The sequence below is a fragment of the Nomascus leucogenys genome, chromosome 20, assembly GCF_006542625.1.
Source record: "Nomascus leucogenys isolate Asia chromosome 20, Asia_NLE_v1, whole genome shotgun sequence".
Taxonomy (NCBI): Eukaryota; Metazoa; Chordata; class Mammalia; order Primates; family Hylobatidae; genus Nomascus; species Nomascus leucogenys.
The window spans coordinates 37,641,222-37,658,466 of record NC_044400.1 but is presented as its reverse complement, the minus strand read 5'-3'; the positions used below and the strand labels follow the sequence as shown (position 1 = coordinate 37,658,466).

At 41.4% G+C, this 17,245-nt stretch overlaps 1 protein-coding gene across 2 annotated transcripts in view; it reads right to left on the bottom strand.

Moving 5' to 3' along the window:
• Positions 1-17,245, bottom strand: part of OCIAD2 (OCIA domain containing 2) — a 29,881-nt gene that overhangs the window by 11,717 nt on the left and 919 nt on the right. The window contains exons 2-6 of one of the 2 annotated variants that reach the window (XM_003258439.4): positions 15,604-15,731; positions 11,276-11,372; positions 9,259-9,312; positions 5,466-5,513; positions 4,231-4,348 (exon numbers count right to left, since the gene is read on the bottom strand). In XM_003258439.4, the coding sequence (XP_003258487.1) occupies positions 4,231-4,348; positions 5,466-5,513; positions 9,259-9,312; positions 11,276-11,372; positions 15,604-15,669 (383 nt within the window). In that variant the 5' untranslated portion in view covers positions 15,670-15,731. The remainder of the gene's footprint in view (positions 1-4,230; positions 4,349-5,465; positions 5,514-9,258; positions 9,313-11,275; positions 11,373-15,603; positions 15,732-17,245) is intronic. The other variant, XM_012499772.2, reaches the window with a different exon arrangement.

The window sequence follows — 17,245 nt, the reverse complement described above, 5'->3', positions numbered from 1 at the left end:
TAGTTCAACCATTGTGGAAGTCAGTGTGGCGATTCCTCAGGGATCTCGAACTAGAAATACCATTTGACCCAGCCATCCCATTACTGGGTATATACCCAAAGGACTATAAATCATGCTGCTATAAAGACACATGCACACGTATGTTTATTGCGGCACTATTCACAATAGCAAAGAGTTGGAACCAGCCCAAATGTCCAACAACGATAGACGGATTAAGAAAATGTGGCACATATACACCATGGAATACTATGCAGCCATAAAAAATGATGAGTTCGTGTCCTTTGTAGGGAGATGGATGAAACTGGAAAACATCATTCTCAGTAAACTATCGCAAGGACAAAAAACCAAACACCGCATGTTCTCTCTCATAGGTGGGAATTGAACAATGAGAACTCATGGACACAGGAAGGGGAACATCACACTCCGGGGACTGTTGTGGGGTGGGGGGAGGGGGGAGGGACAGCATTAGGAGATACACCTAATGCTAAATGATGAGTTAATGGGTGCAGGAAATCAACATGGCACATGGATACATATGTAACAAACCTGCACATTGTGCACATGTACCCTAAAACCCTAAAGTATAAAAAAAAAAAAAAAAAGTAAAAAAAAAAAATGCTCATCATCACTGGCCATCAGAGAATTGCAAATCAAAACCACAATGAAATACCATCTCACACCAGTTAGAATGGCCATCATTAAAAAGTCAGGAAACAACAGGTGCTGGAGAGGATGTGGAGAAATAGGAACACTTTTACACTGTTGGTGGGACTGCAAACTAGTTCAACCATTGTGGAAGTCAGTGTGGCGATTCCTCAGGGATCTAGAACTAGAAATACCATTTGACCCAGCCATCCCATTACTGGGTATACACCCAAAGGACTATAAATCATGCTGCCATAAAGACACATGCACACATATGTTTATTGCGGCACTATTCACAATAGCAAAGACTTGGAACGAAGCCAAATGTCCAACAAGGATAGACTGGATTAAGAAAATGTGGCACATATACACCATGGAATACTATGCAGCCATAAAAAATGATGAGTTCATGTCCTTTGTAGGGACATGGATGAAACTGGAAAACATCATTCTCAATAAAGTATCACAAGGTCAAAAAATCAAACACTGCATGTTCTCACTCATAGGTGGGAATTGAACAATGAGAACACGTGGACACAGGAAGGGGAACATCACACTCTGGGGACTGTTGTGGGGTGGGGGAAGTGGGGAGGGACAGCATTAGGAGATACACCTAATGCTAAATGATGAGTTAATGGGTGCAGCACACCAACATGGCACATGGATACATATGTAACAAACCTGCACATTGTGCACATGTACCCTAAACTTAAAGAACAATAAAAAAAAAAAAAAGGATCAGTTCATGTTCTTTATAGGGACACGGATGAAACTGGAAACCATCATTCTCAGCAAACTATTGCAAGGACAAAAAACCAAACACCACATGTTCTCACTCATAGGTGGGAATTGAACAATGAGAACACTTCGACACAGGAAGGGGAACATCACATACCGGGGCCTGTTGTTGGGTTGGTGGGGGGAGGAGGGATAGTATTAGGAGATATACCTAATGTAAATGATGAGTTAATGGGTGCAGCACACCAAGGTGGCCCATGTATACATATGTAACAAACCTGCATGTTGTGCACATGTACCCTAAAACTTAAAGTTTAAAAAAAACGAAAAGAAATAATAGGAGTTGTTGCTTGGTTTATGACCCCTGGAATTTCACCCCTCAAAGAGCCAATAATGAGCTTTATGTTGAAACAGATGGTTGTATTTGTGGTCAGGGTGAGGCAGAGTTTGAACATCTTGACTCTTTTTGAATTCACGTAATTTCTAATAATAGCATAAAAATTATAAACACACAGTGCATTGATCCAGGATTAAACTATATGCCTATGGAGTTAGGTTTGGACACACATGTGCACATATATACACACATAATTTTTTAAATTAAAAAAACATGATACTTCCAGAATTTCTGGCTTATAGTTTGCCTAACTTGTCCCAGTTTCCTTAGGATACAAAGGAAAATGCACAGCTTCGTTCTAGCATAATTTTCACATTTGAATATGGAGTAGATGTCCTTGAGTCCCTTCTTGCATTAAAGTTTTATAATCTTACAAATTCAACAAACATTTACTACTATGAGGAGTTGGCAACAGGATGACTTTATTTACGCAGGACAGTGATAGGATGTGTTTTGAATGATAGAAATGATAGAATGATTCAATCTGGCTTGGGTGGGAAGGATTACGTTGAAGGTAGCAAGGCCAGAAATTGCTATTGTAAAACCCTGAAGACATGGATGAGGAAGCCCTTTCTCTCACTTATTTCCCCCCACTGCTTTGAGAATAAAGTGAAAATCCTTAGCATGGCATAAATTCCTTCAGGAGCTGACCTCTACCTGCCTGGACTTCCAGCTTGTTCTCTGCCTTTCCCAATAGCTCTTTATGCTCCAGCCATAGGATGTATTTATGGTTCCCTTTAAAAATGAAAATTTCCCCTGTCTACATACTATTCCTGGCCCGGAATCCCCTTCTTCAACCCTGCTATAGCTCCTACTACAGCCATAGCTCCTGCTGTATCTCCTCTTGTCATAGCTTCTGCTGTAGCTCCTACTACTTGAATCTACTAAGATTCGAGTCAAGCATCATCACCTCCTCCAAGAAGTCCTTAATGCCTATGCCTTAACCCTCCCCTCCACCTCAACTTAGTTAAGTGCCCCACTCTACTTTCCTTTAATTAGAAAATCAAATAGCTTTGTGAATTATTGCCTCTCAGATTTGCTGGTAATGGCCCTTCACATAGGGTATAGCAATTCATTATCAGCTATGAATGCAAGCCCAGAGTGGGGCTGCCATGGCTGGCAGTGGGAAGGCAAAATGAAACCCCAGAACACAGAGCTTAAAGGAGCCCTGGAAACCAGTTACTTCAGTCACCTCCTTTCACAATGGACATTGTCTGAAAAAATGTCTTTTCAGTCTTGTGTTCATAATTATTCTGGAATCCAAAGTTGGTTAATTGCAAAAGACACTCCCGAAATTGAAGAGGAAGAGGAAGCAGTCCACAAAATTGTCTCCTTTACCTGTGCTACTTTTTCTTTCTTTTCCTGCACAGACCAGAATCATGTGGTCAATTCCTCCTCAGCAAGCTGACTCTAAAACACAACTTTGCAAGGATGGGCTGTAGTTGGTGTTGTCTGTAAATATGGAATTAATGATTCTTTGGTGGCCTTGCTTCTTGTAATGGGAAGAGTAAGGGTTTGGAAAACAGATGATCTGAGGCGACAGACCATTTTCCACCCACTGCTAATGATGTCACCTTCAGAAGATCTCTGCAGCTCTTTGGGTCTCATGCAGCTCATCAGAAAGAGACAGTATTAAGGTCCCATCTATCACTACAGGACTAGGGAACATGGCTTTCCAAAGTCACATAGTTAGAAAAAGAACTTGGGTGTTTTGACTTCTAGTCCAGTTTGTTTTCACCATACTGTGCTGCTTCTCAGCTAGAACACACTGTGACCAGTGAGGGGTGTTTAGAGAAATGTGTCCCCAATACTAGTCTTGTAACTTCTATAGTAGAAATAGCTAATGTTTACTGAGCACTTACTGAGTGTCATGAATAATCATTTCTATTCTTTACATCTCATAAAAACTATCCTGGTCACTATTTTATACAGATAAGAAAACTGAAGATCAGAGAGCTTAAGAAACTTGCAGGGTCACACAGCTTAGTAAGTGGTAGAACTGGTTTTCAACCCAAGTACTATAACAGCAGAGGTGATGTCATTAACCCCAAAGTCATACTGCCTATTTCCCCTATTTAGAATAATGATATATGCAGCATTAACATAGAAAAAGCACTGAGAAGCCCTGCAGTAAAGAAACCTGTTAAAGTTTTGTGTAACTCTGTGATGGTGGAAGCAATATCTGCTCATTGAGGAATTCTTTAGAAACTTGCACAATGTTTGAACACAGTAGGTTCCCATTAAATATTTATCAAGCAAATGAAATTGGTAAGTAAGTGTAATAACAAAGTTATTATTGAAGTTGGGGAACAACAACGCTAAACTTGAAGGTTAAAACCTTTTTAACATGTGAATTTAAAAAATTGTGTTTAATATTATAAATAGTGAGTAATCTTTCATTTAATTTCTTATAATTACATTACAATCCCTCAACCAAACAGATTACAAACCTGTTATGCTGTGGACCAAAACCAGCCCCACGGAGCTGATCTTCAAAAAAATGGAATTTACTCTGGCAGACTCCTATGTATGATACCTTTCCAAGGCCAAATCCCAAGAGACCAGCAACTGTAAAAGCAGGTTGGGAGAGATTAGTTGAGAATCTTCTCCATTAGTTATCTTCTAGAGCTTTAAAAATTAATGCTGGTAATTTTAAAATTAAAAGGACCATACTAAATCAGTGAATGAAGACTCTGAGAATGAAGTCTCTATTTAAAAAGAACAGGATTGGGAACTGGAGACTTCCCCATCTCAACTTTGAACTGGCGGTGGAAGGGCCAGGACAGAGCAAGCCACAGTGCTGTCCTGGAGACAGATGGCCAGAGAGGGCCCACCTGTCAAGCAAATGGTTGAGGCCACGGGGGCAGGGGAAAGTGGCTGGGTTGTGGCTATAGGTAGCTTCCAAATCACTGGGTAGGAACGCGCTTAATCTTCCTTATGGCCTTGGAGTAGTGGAGAGCTTCAGTCCATCCTGCCTATAGGAGAGAGGTCACAAAGGAGAGGGACCCTCCTATGGAAGAGATCTCGAATCTGTTCCTCCTGCTAGGAATGAATGCGGTTTCAGACTATCAACTAAAATGTGTCCTTTTTGTACATAAAAGACCTATTGATACCAGGTGAAGGAAGATGAAACCCCAAGTTTGTGATTACTCTATTATTAGAAATCCCCTGATTCTTAAAAAATTACTCATTTTTTATATCCATTGTAGAAAACATTTTGAAAAGACTGGCCAGGGCAAAAGAAGAAAATAAAAATCCATAAAGGATCTATCATTCAGAGGCTCTGCTATTGATAATCTCATTATATATCCTGCCAGTTCCTCTTAGTCCATGCTTTAAGGATGGTCTAAGAAGAAGTCCCTACTGCTAAGCTGTATATCAGAAAGTGTTGAGTGAACTAAGAAATGCAGAGTGGCAGAAAATAGAGGCTGATTTTTCAAAAAGTCAATACAGGCAGTTTAGTTAGGCTGGACATTCATATCTCCAGTTGCTAGTAATGTCTTTTTTTCAAAATTTTTATTTATTTATTATTATTTTTTAAAATAGATACAAGGTTTCACCATGTTGCCCAGGCTGGTCTCGAACTCCTGGACTCAAGCAATCCACCCGCCTCAGCCTCCCAAAGTGCTGGGATTACAGATGTGAGCCACCACACTTGGCTTGCTATTTTATTTCTATGACTTACGTGCAACTTTGGGCAATGATCCAAATCTAGGATTAGCTGCCAAATAACCTAAGGAGTAATAAAGAAATACATTATTATTTCATTTCATAAATTAAATTATAAGTTATAAATTATAAGTTATTCTTAAAGTGTAAAGAAACCTCCAAAATTTAAGACATAAAATTTATTAAATGTATACATATTCTGACTTTAAAAAGATGATCTTGGCTGGGCGCAGTCACTTATGCCTGTAATCCAGCACTTTGGAGGCCGAGGTGGGCAGGTCATCTGAGGTCAGGAGTTCAAAACCAGCCTGGCCAACATGGTGAAACCCCATCTCCCCTAAAAAAGTACAAAAATCAGCCAGGCATGATGGTGGGTGCCTGTAATCCCAGCTACTTGGGAGGCTGAGGCAGGAGGATCGCTTGAACCCAGGAGGTGGAGGTTGCAGTGAGCTGAGATGGCACTGATGCACTCCAGCCTGGGTGACAGAGCGAGACTCCATCTCAAAAAAAAAAAAAATCTTAAAGGAGTTATGATTCAATTCTCAGTTGAATTTAACTCCCAGATAGTCATTTTAGGCAAATTACAAATATTAGCTGTAATGTGTAGAAAAATAATATGAAACAGACAGTTCAAGACTGATTGAAAGACATCAAGCAAAGGTAGGGCTAACAACAGTGTTCAAAGAGATTAGTCATCATCCTCTTTTTTTTTTAAATTATACTTTAAGTTCTAGGGTACATGTACACCCTCTTTTCTTTTTAAGTAACTCAACATAGAAAGTTTCCATTTGGAGATTCACAGCGTATATCATAAAATGCAAACAGTACAACTAATGGTAGTTAGAATAATGGCCTTTTAGAGATACCCACATCCGAATTCCTGGAAAAGGTGAATATATTATGTCCCAAAAAGGGGATTAAGGTAGAAAATGGAACTAATGTTCCTAATCAGATGACTTTAAAAGAGAGAGATGATCAAGGTGGACCCAATGTGATCGCTCAGTGTGGAAGAGGAAACTGGTGACAGGACAGAGAGATGGCAGCAAGAGAAGAACTTGGCTCAATGTTGCTGACTTTACGGTCATAGGAAGGGGCCACCGGTTAAGAAATATGCGTGGTTCTAGAAACGAGAAAGGAAAAGGAAGCCCAAGAGCCTCCAGAAGGAACACAGCTAGGGCGATGCCTTGATTTTAGCCCAGTGAGACCCATTTCAGAATTCTGATTTCCAAGAACTGTAAGATAATACATTTGTGTTGTTTTAAGTCACTCTGTGGTAATTTGTTGGAGAAGTTATAGAAAACTGATATCAAACTCTGAAAAAATATATTAGCATGGATGCAAAAAATGGTAGATGTCTTGGTCTGTTTGCTGCTGCTATAACAGAATACCATAGGCTGGATAATTTATAAATAACAGAAGTTCACTTGGCTCACAGTTCTGGAGGCTGAGAAGTCCAAGAGCACAGAGACGGCATCTAGTGAGGGTTATCCCATGGCAAGGAAGTGCAGGAAACAGAGAGCAGGAGGAGAGGCTGAACACATCCTTTTTATAAGGAACTCACTCCCCTGATAATGGTAGTAATCAATTCATGAGGATGGAGCCCTCATAACTTAACCTCTTAAAGGCCCCACCTCTTGATACTGTTACAATGGTGGTTAAATTTCACCCTGAGTTTTGAAGGGGACATTCACACCACAAGCAGTAGATTTGGAGTAGTTTAATACTTATAAAACATAATCCTGGCCGGGTGCGGTGGCTCTTGCCTGCAATCTCAGCACTTTGGGAGGCTGAGGTGGGCAGATCACTTGAGGTGGGCAGATCACTTGAGGTTAGGAGTTTGAGACCAGCCTGGCCAACATAGTGAAACCCTGTCTCTACTAAAAATACAAAAATTCACTGGATGTGGTAGCACAGGCTTGCAATCCCAGCTACTAGGGAGGCTGAGGCAGGAGAATTGTTTGAACCCAGCGAGTGGAGGTTGTAGGGAGCTGAGATCACACCACTGCACTCCAGCCTGAGCGACAGAGCGAGACTCCATCTAAAAAACAAACAGACAAACAAAAAACCCATAATCCCCATAGATGTCCCAGCCCCAATATTTTTATGTGTCAAAAATGATCTGAAAAATGCTATCTTCAAATTATAAAAATAAAATCATATTTAATACATGACCTTTATGGACAAGAATGATATTGGTCAAAGTGGGATTCTCCTAGATATGTGACGTGTGGTTTTTGAGAACTAGGACTTCTTCCCTCATATTTACTGGTACGAATGTTCCTTTTAAGATCCTAGTAATCAAGGCTGGGTGTGATGGTTCACGCCTGTAATCCCAGCACTTTGGGAGGCTGAGATGGGAGGATCACTTGAGCTCAGGAGTTTGAGACCAGCCTAGGCAATATAGTGAGACACTGTCTCTGCAAAAATTAAAAAAAAATTAGCTGGGTGTGGTGGCATGTGTCTATAGACCCAGCTACTTGGGAAGCTGAGATGGGAGCGTCACTTGAACCCAGGAGGCTGAGACTGCAGGGAGCCATTATTATACCACTGCACTGGATGAGGGTGAGACCCTGTCTCAAAAACAAACAAACCAAGCAAAAACCAACAAAATAAAACCCCAAGACCCCCATAAAATCCTGATAATCAGAAGCCAGGCATGGGGGCACGTGCCTATAATCCCAGGTACTCAGGAGGTCTAGTGGGGAGGATTGCTTGAGCCCAACAGTTTGAGGACAGCTTGGGCAACATAGCAAGACCTCGTCTCATTAAAAAAAAAATAATAAAAATATAGCAAAATCCTGTTAATCAGCAGTGTTTGATAAAATGGGCTTAAACAGGATAAGGTGCCTTCTTGCCACCTGCGGACTAAGGAATGTCTCTGGGTTCTCTGGTCAGGTGGAGACAGGCAGGAGATGAAGAAGGAAGAACAGAGAGGAAAACAGGAAAACACTAAGAGGCAGGGAGAGGTTATGTGGTGAGATGCAAGGCAGATGCTGGTCCTTACGGTCTCTTGTATGGAGGAGACAGGGTGCCCTCCTCAGGCAGATGCAGCCTCTTGCCAAAAGAAATGGCGTGGTGGACACAGCTTAGGGTGGATTTCAGCTCCCCCCACCTCCTCCCTGCAACATCCTTATTTGTGCAAGGAACCATCTGTCTAACCATATACAGAGGCCTTGGGAGACACAGGACTCCCACACACAGAAAGGCACAGGATTGCTTCTCTGTTGTTCCTGTAAACAAAGCAAATTTATTATCTTACAGTTCTTGAGGTCAAAATGGGTCTCGCCGGATGAAAACCAAGGTTTTAACTGTGTTCCTTAAATGGGCTGCATTCGTATCTGGAGGCTCGAGGGTTTCTTGACTTTCTAGCTTCTTGAGGCTGCCCACATTCCTCCACTAATGGTCCCTTCCTCCATCTTCAAGGCCAACAATGTCGAGCTGAGGCCTCACATTGCCACCTCTCTGATTCCATCTTCAGATCCCGCCTTTCACTTTTAAGGACCCTTTCCATTACACTGGGCCCACCTGGATCACCCAGGATACTCTCCCTATTTTAAGGTCAGGTGATCAACAACCTTAATTCCATCTGCAACTTTAATTTCCTTTTGCCATGTAACCCAATATATTCACTAATTCTGGGGATTAGGATGCTTTCTGGGGAGATGGGGACTTAGGCTGAAAATAGGCAGAAGTCTGCATAAATACATCCTTCACCAAAAAATAAATGTGAAGGGCCAAAAAGCTGCCAGGAGGGTCACAGAAAACTGGGCTGTCTGAAATTAGATTATTTAACAAATATTGAATCTTACCTTGGTAGACCAGTCCCTGGGTGACAAGCATGCTTACAAGAGAAAAAGGCAGAGCTGTAAAGCAAAAATGTCCTTCAATATTGGTATTTTAAAAATTGGCACCTCACCTAGAAGTTAGGGAGAATTATTCTGAGCTTTTTCTCTTACCTTCCTTGGCAGTGAATTTTTATTCATTTGTTATTTTACTTAGTCAACAAATATTTACTAAGTGCAGCATGGGGAATTTTCTTGGAATCTTCTCCAGTCACTTACCCTGAGTCACAGCATTAATTTCAACCCTATTCTACTTCATGTCTGACATCCACTTGTACTGAATGCCAACATGCACCAGATTCTAAGCGCTACATATAATAAAGGCATCTTAGGGTATATGTACATTTACCTGTTGAATTTGGGAGTTGCCTTTAGCTATGTGTATATTTTGAAATTTTCAATCCTACACAAATGTTAAAAAGCAATACAATAAACTCCTACATACCCTTCATCTAGATTCATTAATTGTGAACATTTTGCCAAATTTGCTTTATCTCTTTCTAATATTTCCTTTTTTGTCTGAGCCATTTGAGATTTGCAAACATTATGACTCTGTCACTAAATACTTCAGCAGGTGTCTTCTAAAAACAAGAATGTTTCCCTACATAATTACACCACCATTAGCATGGTCAAAACATTTATATTCTTGAACACTCATACTCAAGAAAAATTATATTAACTTATACACAATCGTTATTCAAATCTCTCCAATTGGCCCAATAGCTGTGGGTTTTTTCCAACTCAGAAATTCAGGAGTCGTAAGTTACACATACTCTCCTATCTGCTTTAGTCTAGGACAGTTCCTTGCCTTTCTTTTTTTTTTCATGACATTTTGTCTTACAATTTGGATTTGCCTGAAAATCCAAATTAAAGATTACAAGATGACTGTGTTCATGTTAAGCATGTGTAATGTTTAGCTATAATTTTAAAACAGGAAATTTAGTCTGGGAAAGGCAATTTCTAGTTCTGTCCATCAATATGTGTCAAATGACTTCTTTCAAAAGCAGAGAGTAGTGATAAACATGTAGCTCTTTCTAGTTCAACAAAGACAAACCAAATAGCAACCAATTTTTCCACTCATAGCTACCCCATAGTGGGTAAATTGGTCATATTGAAGTGTTAATCTATTAGGGCCCAGTTAAATTTTCTGACAACTCATAAGTTGTCAGAAAACACATGAATTTCTGGAAGCACGGTCAGTAATCCTATAATGTATAATGAATATCAACTTCTAGAGAGTGTTATTTCTAAAACAGGTGACACTAAATTTGAATGACTTAAGAAATCAAAAGAATATTTCAAAGTATAAATTATCCACACATCAGCAATGTTGCAAAATATCAAGACTGTATCTACAGGTTCTACTATGCCATTTTCAAAGGCTGTATCGCACATTTTTTTAATCGGAAGGGACTTTAATGCACAGCCTGAATTCACACTCTTGTCTTATGTGAGGCCGGCTCAGAAAGAGGAAGTGACTCAGCTGAAAATGTTATTTCAGAGACAGTGTAAGAGAAGTATTAATGGAACGCGGCCATTTTTCATTCATTAGAGAAATATCGATTAGGTATTTTCTATGAACAGGGCACTGCGCTAGGCTGTAGAATGAAGTTCCAGATGAACTTGACATTATTTCTGAACCCTGTGAAACTTAGAGTCTAGTAGAATGTAGGAAGGTCCACTCTTTGGGAGTCAACAAATTCTAAATAATTGTGTTGGTACACGTTCTTGGTCACATGTTCTTGGTAAAGGGAAGAGTTACGTGTGCATCACTTTTTGCTAAGTGAGGTAAAGTGCCCCTTAATCAGATATTATCTCTGCCCTAAAAAAGGTCTGAACTTGGATTTAAACTCTACACATCCCTAAATATCAGAGTTCATCAGATATTTATGCAAAGGCTCTGCTCAAAGGTAAGTCATTACCACAAGTCTAATATGATATTTAGGCAGTTTACTGCCACAAATACAGTGTTAGGTGCAATTACCTCTCTTCCAGAAACTTTCTTCCTGACATTCTCGCATAATCTTTGAGATCTCTGCTCTGTGGATGTGCAGTTTTGATTTTGGACAAAACAACAGGCTCTGTAAGGAAAGTTACATGGTGAGCTAACTGAGATCATCCGAAAATCACCCACTTTGTTTTCTCCAGAAGAGAACAAGGAGGTCTCTTCACTTGTTACACAGTGTGTGTTCTCTACCAGAGGCAGCCCAAAGCAATGATCAGTTTCCAAGAGTGCTTTCTCACTGGGAACACTGATGGATTTAGGCAACAGAAGAATTCTAGTTGGAGAGTGGGAGTGATTCACTGACTGGCGCAGGCAGCAGATTTGCCGTCAGGCTGAATCCCGGCTGAGGCCACATTTCCTTCCCTACCTCCGTGCCTCTATGTGGTTTACTATACCTAGAATGCTGTTCACTCCCTTCGCCTGACTGGTCTTAACACCCAGCTGAACACTGTCTCCTGGGAGAGGAAAGAGATTTTCCCTGTAGCACAATATTTAGACACTAAGCATCACACTCAGAGAACCTATGTATATGCACTTCTGTATGCATTTTTAGACTGTGGACTGCCTTTTATTATTCGACACAGTTTAGTTTACTTTCAATCTGGATGCTTTTTTTTTACACATTTATAAGTGGTGTGCACATAATTTCTGGTGCAACTATTGACATGGTTGACATAACTTTTTATTAGTTCTGTAGTATTTTTTGGAAATTATTTATTAAAAATTTAAAAAAATTTTAATTGTTGTGGGTACATAGTATGTTCTGCAGTGTTTGTTTGTTTGACAGGGTCTCATTTTGTCACCTGGGCTAGAGTGCGAAGGCGGGATCTTGGCTCACTGCAGACTCTACCTCCCGGGTTCAAGCAATTCTCCGGCCTCAGCTCCCCTAGAAGCTAGGACTATAGCGACAATGGGGTTTTGCCATGTTGCCCAGGCTGGTCTCGAACTCCTGAGCTCAAGCAATCTGCCCTCATTGGCCTCCCAAAGTACTAGGATTACAGGCGTAAGCCACTGCACCCAACCTTGCGGTGTTTTTTAAATCAAGTTCATGTGCTATCATCTAGACCAACTCCTATCTTTTACCATTCCTTTGGCTTTGTAGGTACATATGCTTTCATCACTCGCTCTTGTCCACATTCTCCACTCCTTCCCCTCTGCCCATCACAACCATTCTGAGTGTTTAATGTGGTTCTTTTATTTCTATCCATTCTTGCAAAATGTTCATTATTTTGGGTGAATGTATCTTTTTAATGTAAATAGCACTGTTTTATATATTTTATTCTTAAAATATTCTCAACTCAGCTCTATGCTTTTAAGATCCACCCATGTTGCTGTATTCATCTAGTCTGCTGCTTCTAACCGCTGCATAACTGTGCACAATGCCTCTGAGTTCCCACCACTTCATGTTCCCCTATGGACCCATGAGAGAACATTTTTCAGACATGAACTAGAAGTAAAGCTCAGGGTGTGCACATTCTCACTGTGACAGTCTTGCTAGACCACTCTCCTCAATGGCTGCAGTCTCCACTCCTACCTGCAGGGCCTGAACATTCCCTTATGGCTACGTAGCCTGTGTAAGAGCTAGGTATGGGTAAAGAAGATTCCAAGCAAGTTAAAGAAGGAATTTTCGAACATTGGAATTATCCGGTTTTCTAAGCTGATAGGTATAAAGTAATATTTATTATCCTGTTTGTACTTCTTTGATAACGAATGTGTTTGACTATCTCTGTATATTTTTCAGCTACACTGCCCTTCTCCTCTAGCTGTCAGGCAATTCCTGTAATTGGATCTGGGTTGTAATCTTTTGTTATATATTGGCTCATTAATTTTTTTTTGTGGAAAAATACATATAACATTTGCCGTTTTGACCATTTTATTTTAATTTTTTTTAGAGACAGGGTCTCGCTCTGTCACCCAGGCTGGAGTATAGTGGTGCCATCATAGTTCACTGCAGCCTCGAACTCCTGGGCTCAGGTTAACCTCCCACCTCAGCCTCCTGAGTAGCTGGGACTCTAGGTGCACACCATCATGCCCGGCTAATTAAAAAAAACATTTTTTTAATAGAGCTGGGGTGGGATGGGGGGTGGTTCTCACTATGTTTCTCAGGCTGGTCTTGAACTCCTGGCCTCAAGTGTTTGTCCCGCTTTGGCTTCCCAAAGTGCTGGGGTTACAGGTATGAGTCACCATGCCTAGCCCCATTAATTTTTTTTTTTTTTTAATTTAACTTGTTCCTTACTATAGAAGTCACACTCATATTTCCTTGTTTGTGAATTATTTATGTGGGTTATTTGCCATTTATCTCCAAGGCTTTAGTGTTTTTCTGGTTGAGGTGCAGCTCCTTAACTCTTGAAGTGTGGTTTGATTGTGCTGATCTTGCCACTGTCTTTTTTTAGACTCTTTCTGTGTAATAGATGTCAATGTACAGATGGTCACCATTTCTTGAGCACTTTGTATGGGCCTGGTCCTGTGCCAAGCACTTTACACGCATGATGTCAATAAAAGGGGTGGAGAAACCCTCTGGCACCAGTGTCTGTGGAGCTCTACAAGCAGTCCAAGTGGGCAACCTCCCTCTTCTTTCCCTGCAACTCCCCAAGGCACAGTGCAAAGATGCAATAAGTCCCAGGGTGAGTCACAGCAGCAGGAGAAGGAGTTGCTCTCAGTCTCCACTTACCTTCCTTCCCTAGCACAGGCATGCCTCCAGATGTCCAGGGTGAATATTTGCTCTTGCTCTTGGCTGTGCCTGGGGCAGAAATAAGGACGCATCCCCTTAATAAACAAATGCACACACCCCGGCTATCACAATTGCTTCCAGTCCTGCAGTCAGCCTGTAATCCCAGGCTTTAGGAGGCTGAGGCGGGCAGATCACTTGAGGTCAGGAGTTCAAGACCAGCCTGGCCAACATGGTGAAACTTCATCTCTACTAAAAATGCAACAATTAGTCAGGCATGGTGGCAGGTGCCTATAATCCCAGCTACTAGGGAGGCTGAGGTAGGAGAATTGCTTGAACCTGGGAGGTGGAGGTTGCAGTGAGCCAAGATTTTGCCATAGCACTCTAGCCTGGATGACAGAGTGAGACTCCATCTCAAAAAAAAAAAAAAAAAAAAAAAAAGGAGCTCTGGTTATCATTTTCTGTATAGCCATGAATGTTTGATGACTCTCCATTTCACAGAGGCAACTCAGGTGTCCAAATAATTCTCCTTGTGACTGTCTATCATTTGTCTGTTTGCCTCGCCTAAACTTTGCTCCTTAAACATTACTGCTATTACACTATTTTTAGCTTGAACACGAACACCATCGACCCATCAAATGCTTTCTCTTTTCTTCATTGGTGTATTCCTGAAATACACAGTATCCATTCCTAACAAGTTGAACAATTGTTTCCATGTTAACACTCGGGTTCTCAATCTGCTAGCTAATTAGTAATAAAGGACTCTGCCACCCTGAACAGAAACACCTGCCAGCAGCATAGGATTAGTGTGATGACTCACAGTCATAAAAATGTAAAAAAATAAGCAAAATATCACCTGTAATCCCAGCACTTTGGGTGGCTGAGGTGGGAGGATCATTTGAGCTCAGGAGTTTGAGACCAGCCTGGGCAATATAATGGGACCCCCATCTCTAAAAAATAAATGAAAGAATAAATAAAGATAAATAAGCAACGTGTATCATTCTGTTAGAGTCTATTAAGAGTTTTGCTCTGCTATCAGAAACCTCTTCAGTCACTGACAGTTCATCTAAGAGTTAGTAAGACTGGATTACAAACAGGAAAGAGTAAAGAAAGGGTTTTGTAAATAAAATTTTAAATTTTAAATTTCAGTTTCTTTTCAAAGCAGCTGAAAACACACTTTCCTTCCCCATCCTATTTTCCCTAAGCCCATCCAACAAAGTGCCAGACTGAAAAAAATAAGATGACTGGTTAAAGTTGAAATTTAATAAAAATCCTATGATGTATATTTTTGTCAGACGGCAGGTCCTGCAATTAAAAGCATACCTGACCAGGCATGGTGGCTCACACCTGTAATCCCAGCACTTTGGCAGGCCTAGATAGGAGGCTTAATTGAGGCCAGGTGTTTGAGACCAGCCTGGGCAATATAGTGAGACCTCATGTCTAACCACAAAAAAAATTAGCCAGGCATATGGGCCTGCACCTGTCATCCCAGTTAAGCGAGAATCTCAAGTAGGAGGATCAGCTAATCCAGCAGTTCGAGACTGCAGTGAGCCATGACTGCACCACTGCACTCCAGTCTGGGTGACAGTGTGAGATCGTGTCTCAATCAATGAAGCGATCAATAAATATGAAAGTATACCTGCTTGCTTGGTGGTGGAAAATGGGGATCTTTATCTTGGTTTCCACGAGCAGACGCCGAAGCCATGATGACTTTGTGCTTGCTCTCCTTCCAGTCGTTTATCCTCTGCTTACTCCTGGACCCAGTGTCTAAGGAATGTAGAAGAGAATCACTATGCCATGACTAAATGTTTGTATCAAGCTTAAAAGCATCCTGAGGATCCACTGGAGTTATTTGGAAAACGCGTCTTTCCTTTTGTCATTAGTCCATCTGCAAACTCAACTTCTAGTGCTCCTCTTCCACCAGCACAGACACATGCACTCACTGATGGGGACAGATCAGATTTAGAATAGAGTGGAAGTACCACACTGTGCACTGAGTGTCGATTATGTGCCAGGCCAGGGGATACAAAGAAGGATAAGAGAAGATCACCGCTGTGAAGGAATTCACAGTCCAAAAGGGGAGATAGACAAGTCAACAGTTACATAACATGAAAAGTATGCATGGGATGCTAAGGAAGAAAAGAAAGCAGGGTCCATTCCATCTAGTCATGTGACAAAGGAACTAGGACTCCTAAGCTTTCAGGAGGATCTGTGGAGGGTAGATGGACTCTGGGGCAGGAGGACCAGGTTGGAAGTTGGTGCACTAGTCCAGACTGGGAGTTACAGGGACCTGAACAAAGACCTGGTGGGAATTTAGCATCTTTGATAGAGATGCTAAATTTGGGTTTGGAAATGTTGGATTTGGGTGCCCGTGGGGGCAAACAGTGGAATTAGCCACTGTTAATATTTGACGATTTGGGTCTAGAGTTCCAGAACAGGGGTAGGCTGGAGAGATGAAGTTGGGAGCTGCCATCATAAAGATGAGAGTTAAAGCAGGGAACTTGAACAAATGTGTCTAAAAACAGTACTGGAGAATATGAACATTGAGCCCAAGGGAATATCGAAAAGAGAAGAAAGATAGATTAAAAAAAAAAAAAAGCAGGCCAAGGAAATGACTGAGAAGGAATAGCTGATACAGAGGGGAGAGAATTTCTGAAGGAGGGAGTGAATCATCAACACCATCACATGGCTTAGAAAAGTGGACCCTGGATTTGGCAATGATGGACATAATCCAGGTGGACTTTGAGCCTCCTCCTGCCCCCAGTGGCCACTGCATTCTGCAGCCCTGAACTCTACCACTACCTCTGCTTTTCTTCTGCAAAATGAACCTCTTATATACAATTCTGTTTCCTACATCAGTTACTAAACTTTGAGGCATTTGAACCAAGGGGACCCGTACTCGCACCAAGTTTCATCACAGGTGCCTAATGTGATTACGGGGGCAGCACGGTGCCCTGCACGGGAAAGTACTGGGGTCAGAGAGACCAGAGTTCAAATCGTGACTCTTTACCCCTGCGATCCCTGTGCTTTGGTGCAAATGACTGAATCCGTCTCTGCCTCAGCTTTCTCCACCGTTAATTGGGCATAATGGACACAACAATGGTGAGGGGCTGTTGCAGGAATGAAGACGAGGATGAGGATGAGGATGAGGATGAGGATGAGGGATACGTCCATAAAGCCCCGCTCAGCACCCAGCACACTGTGAATCTGAACGCACGAAGGGGCGGCTGTCAGAGTGGCCCTGCACACCTTTCATTTCCTGAGCACTCCCAGGAAGTCTT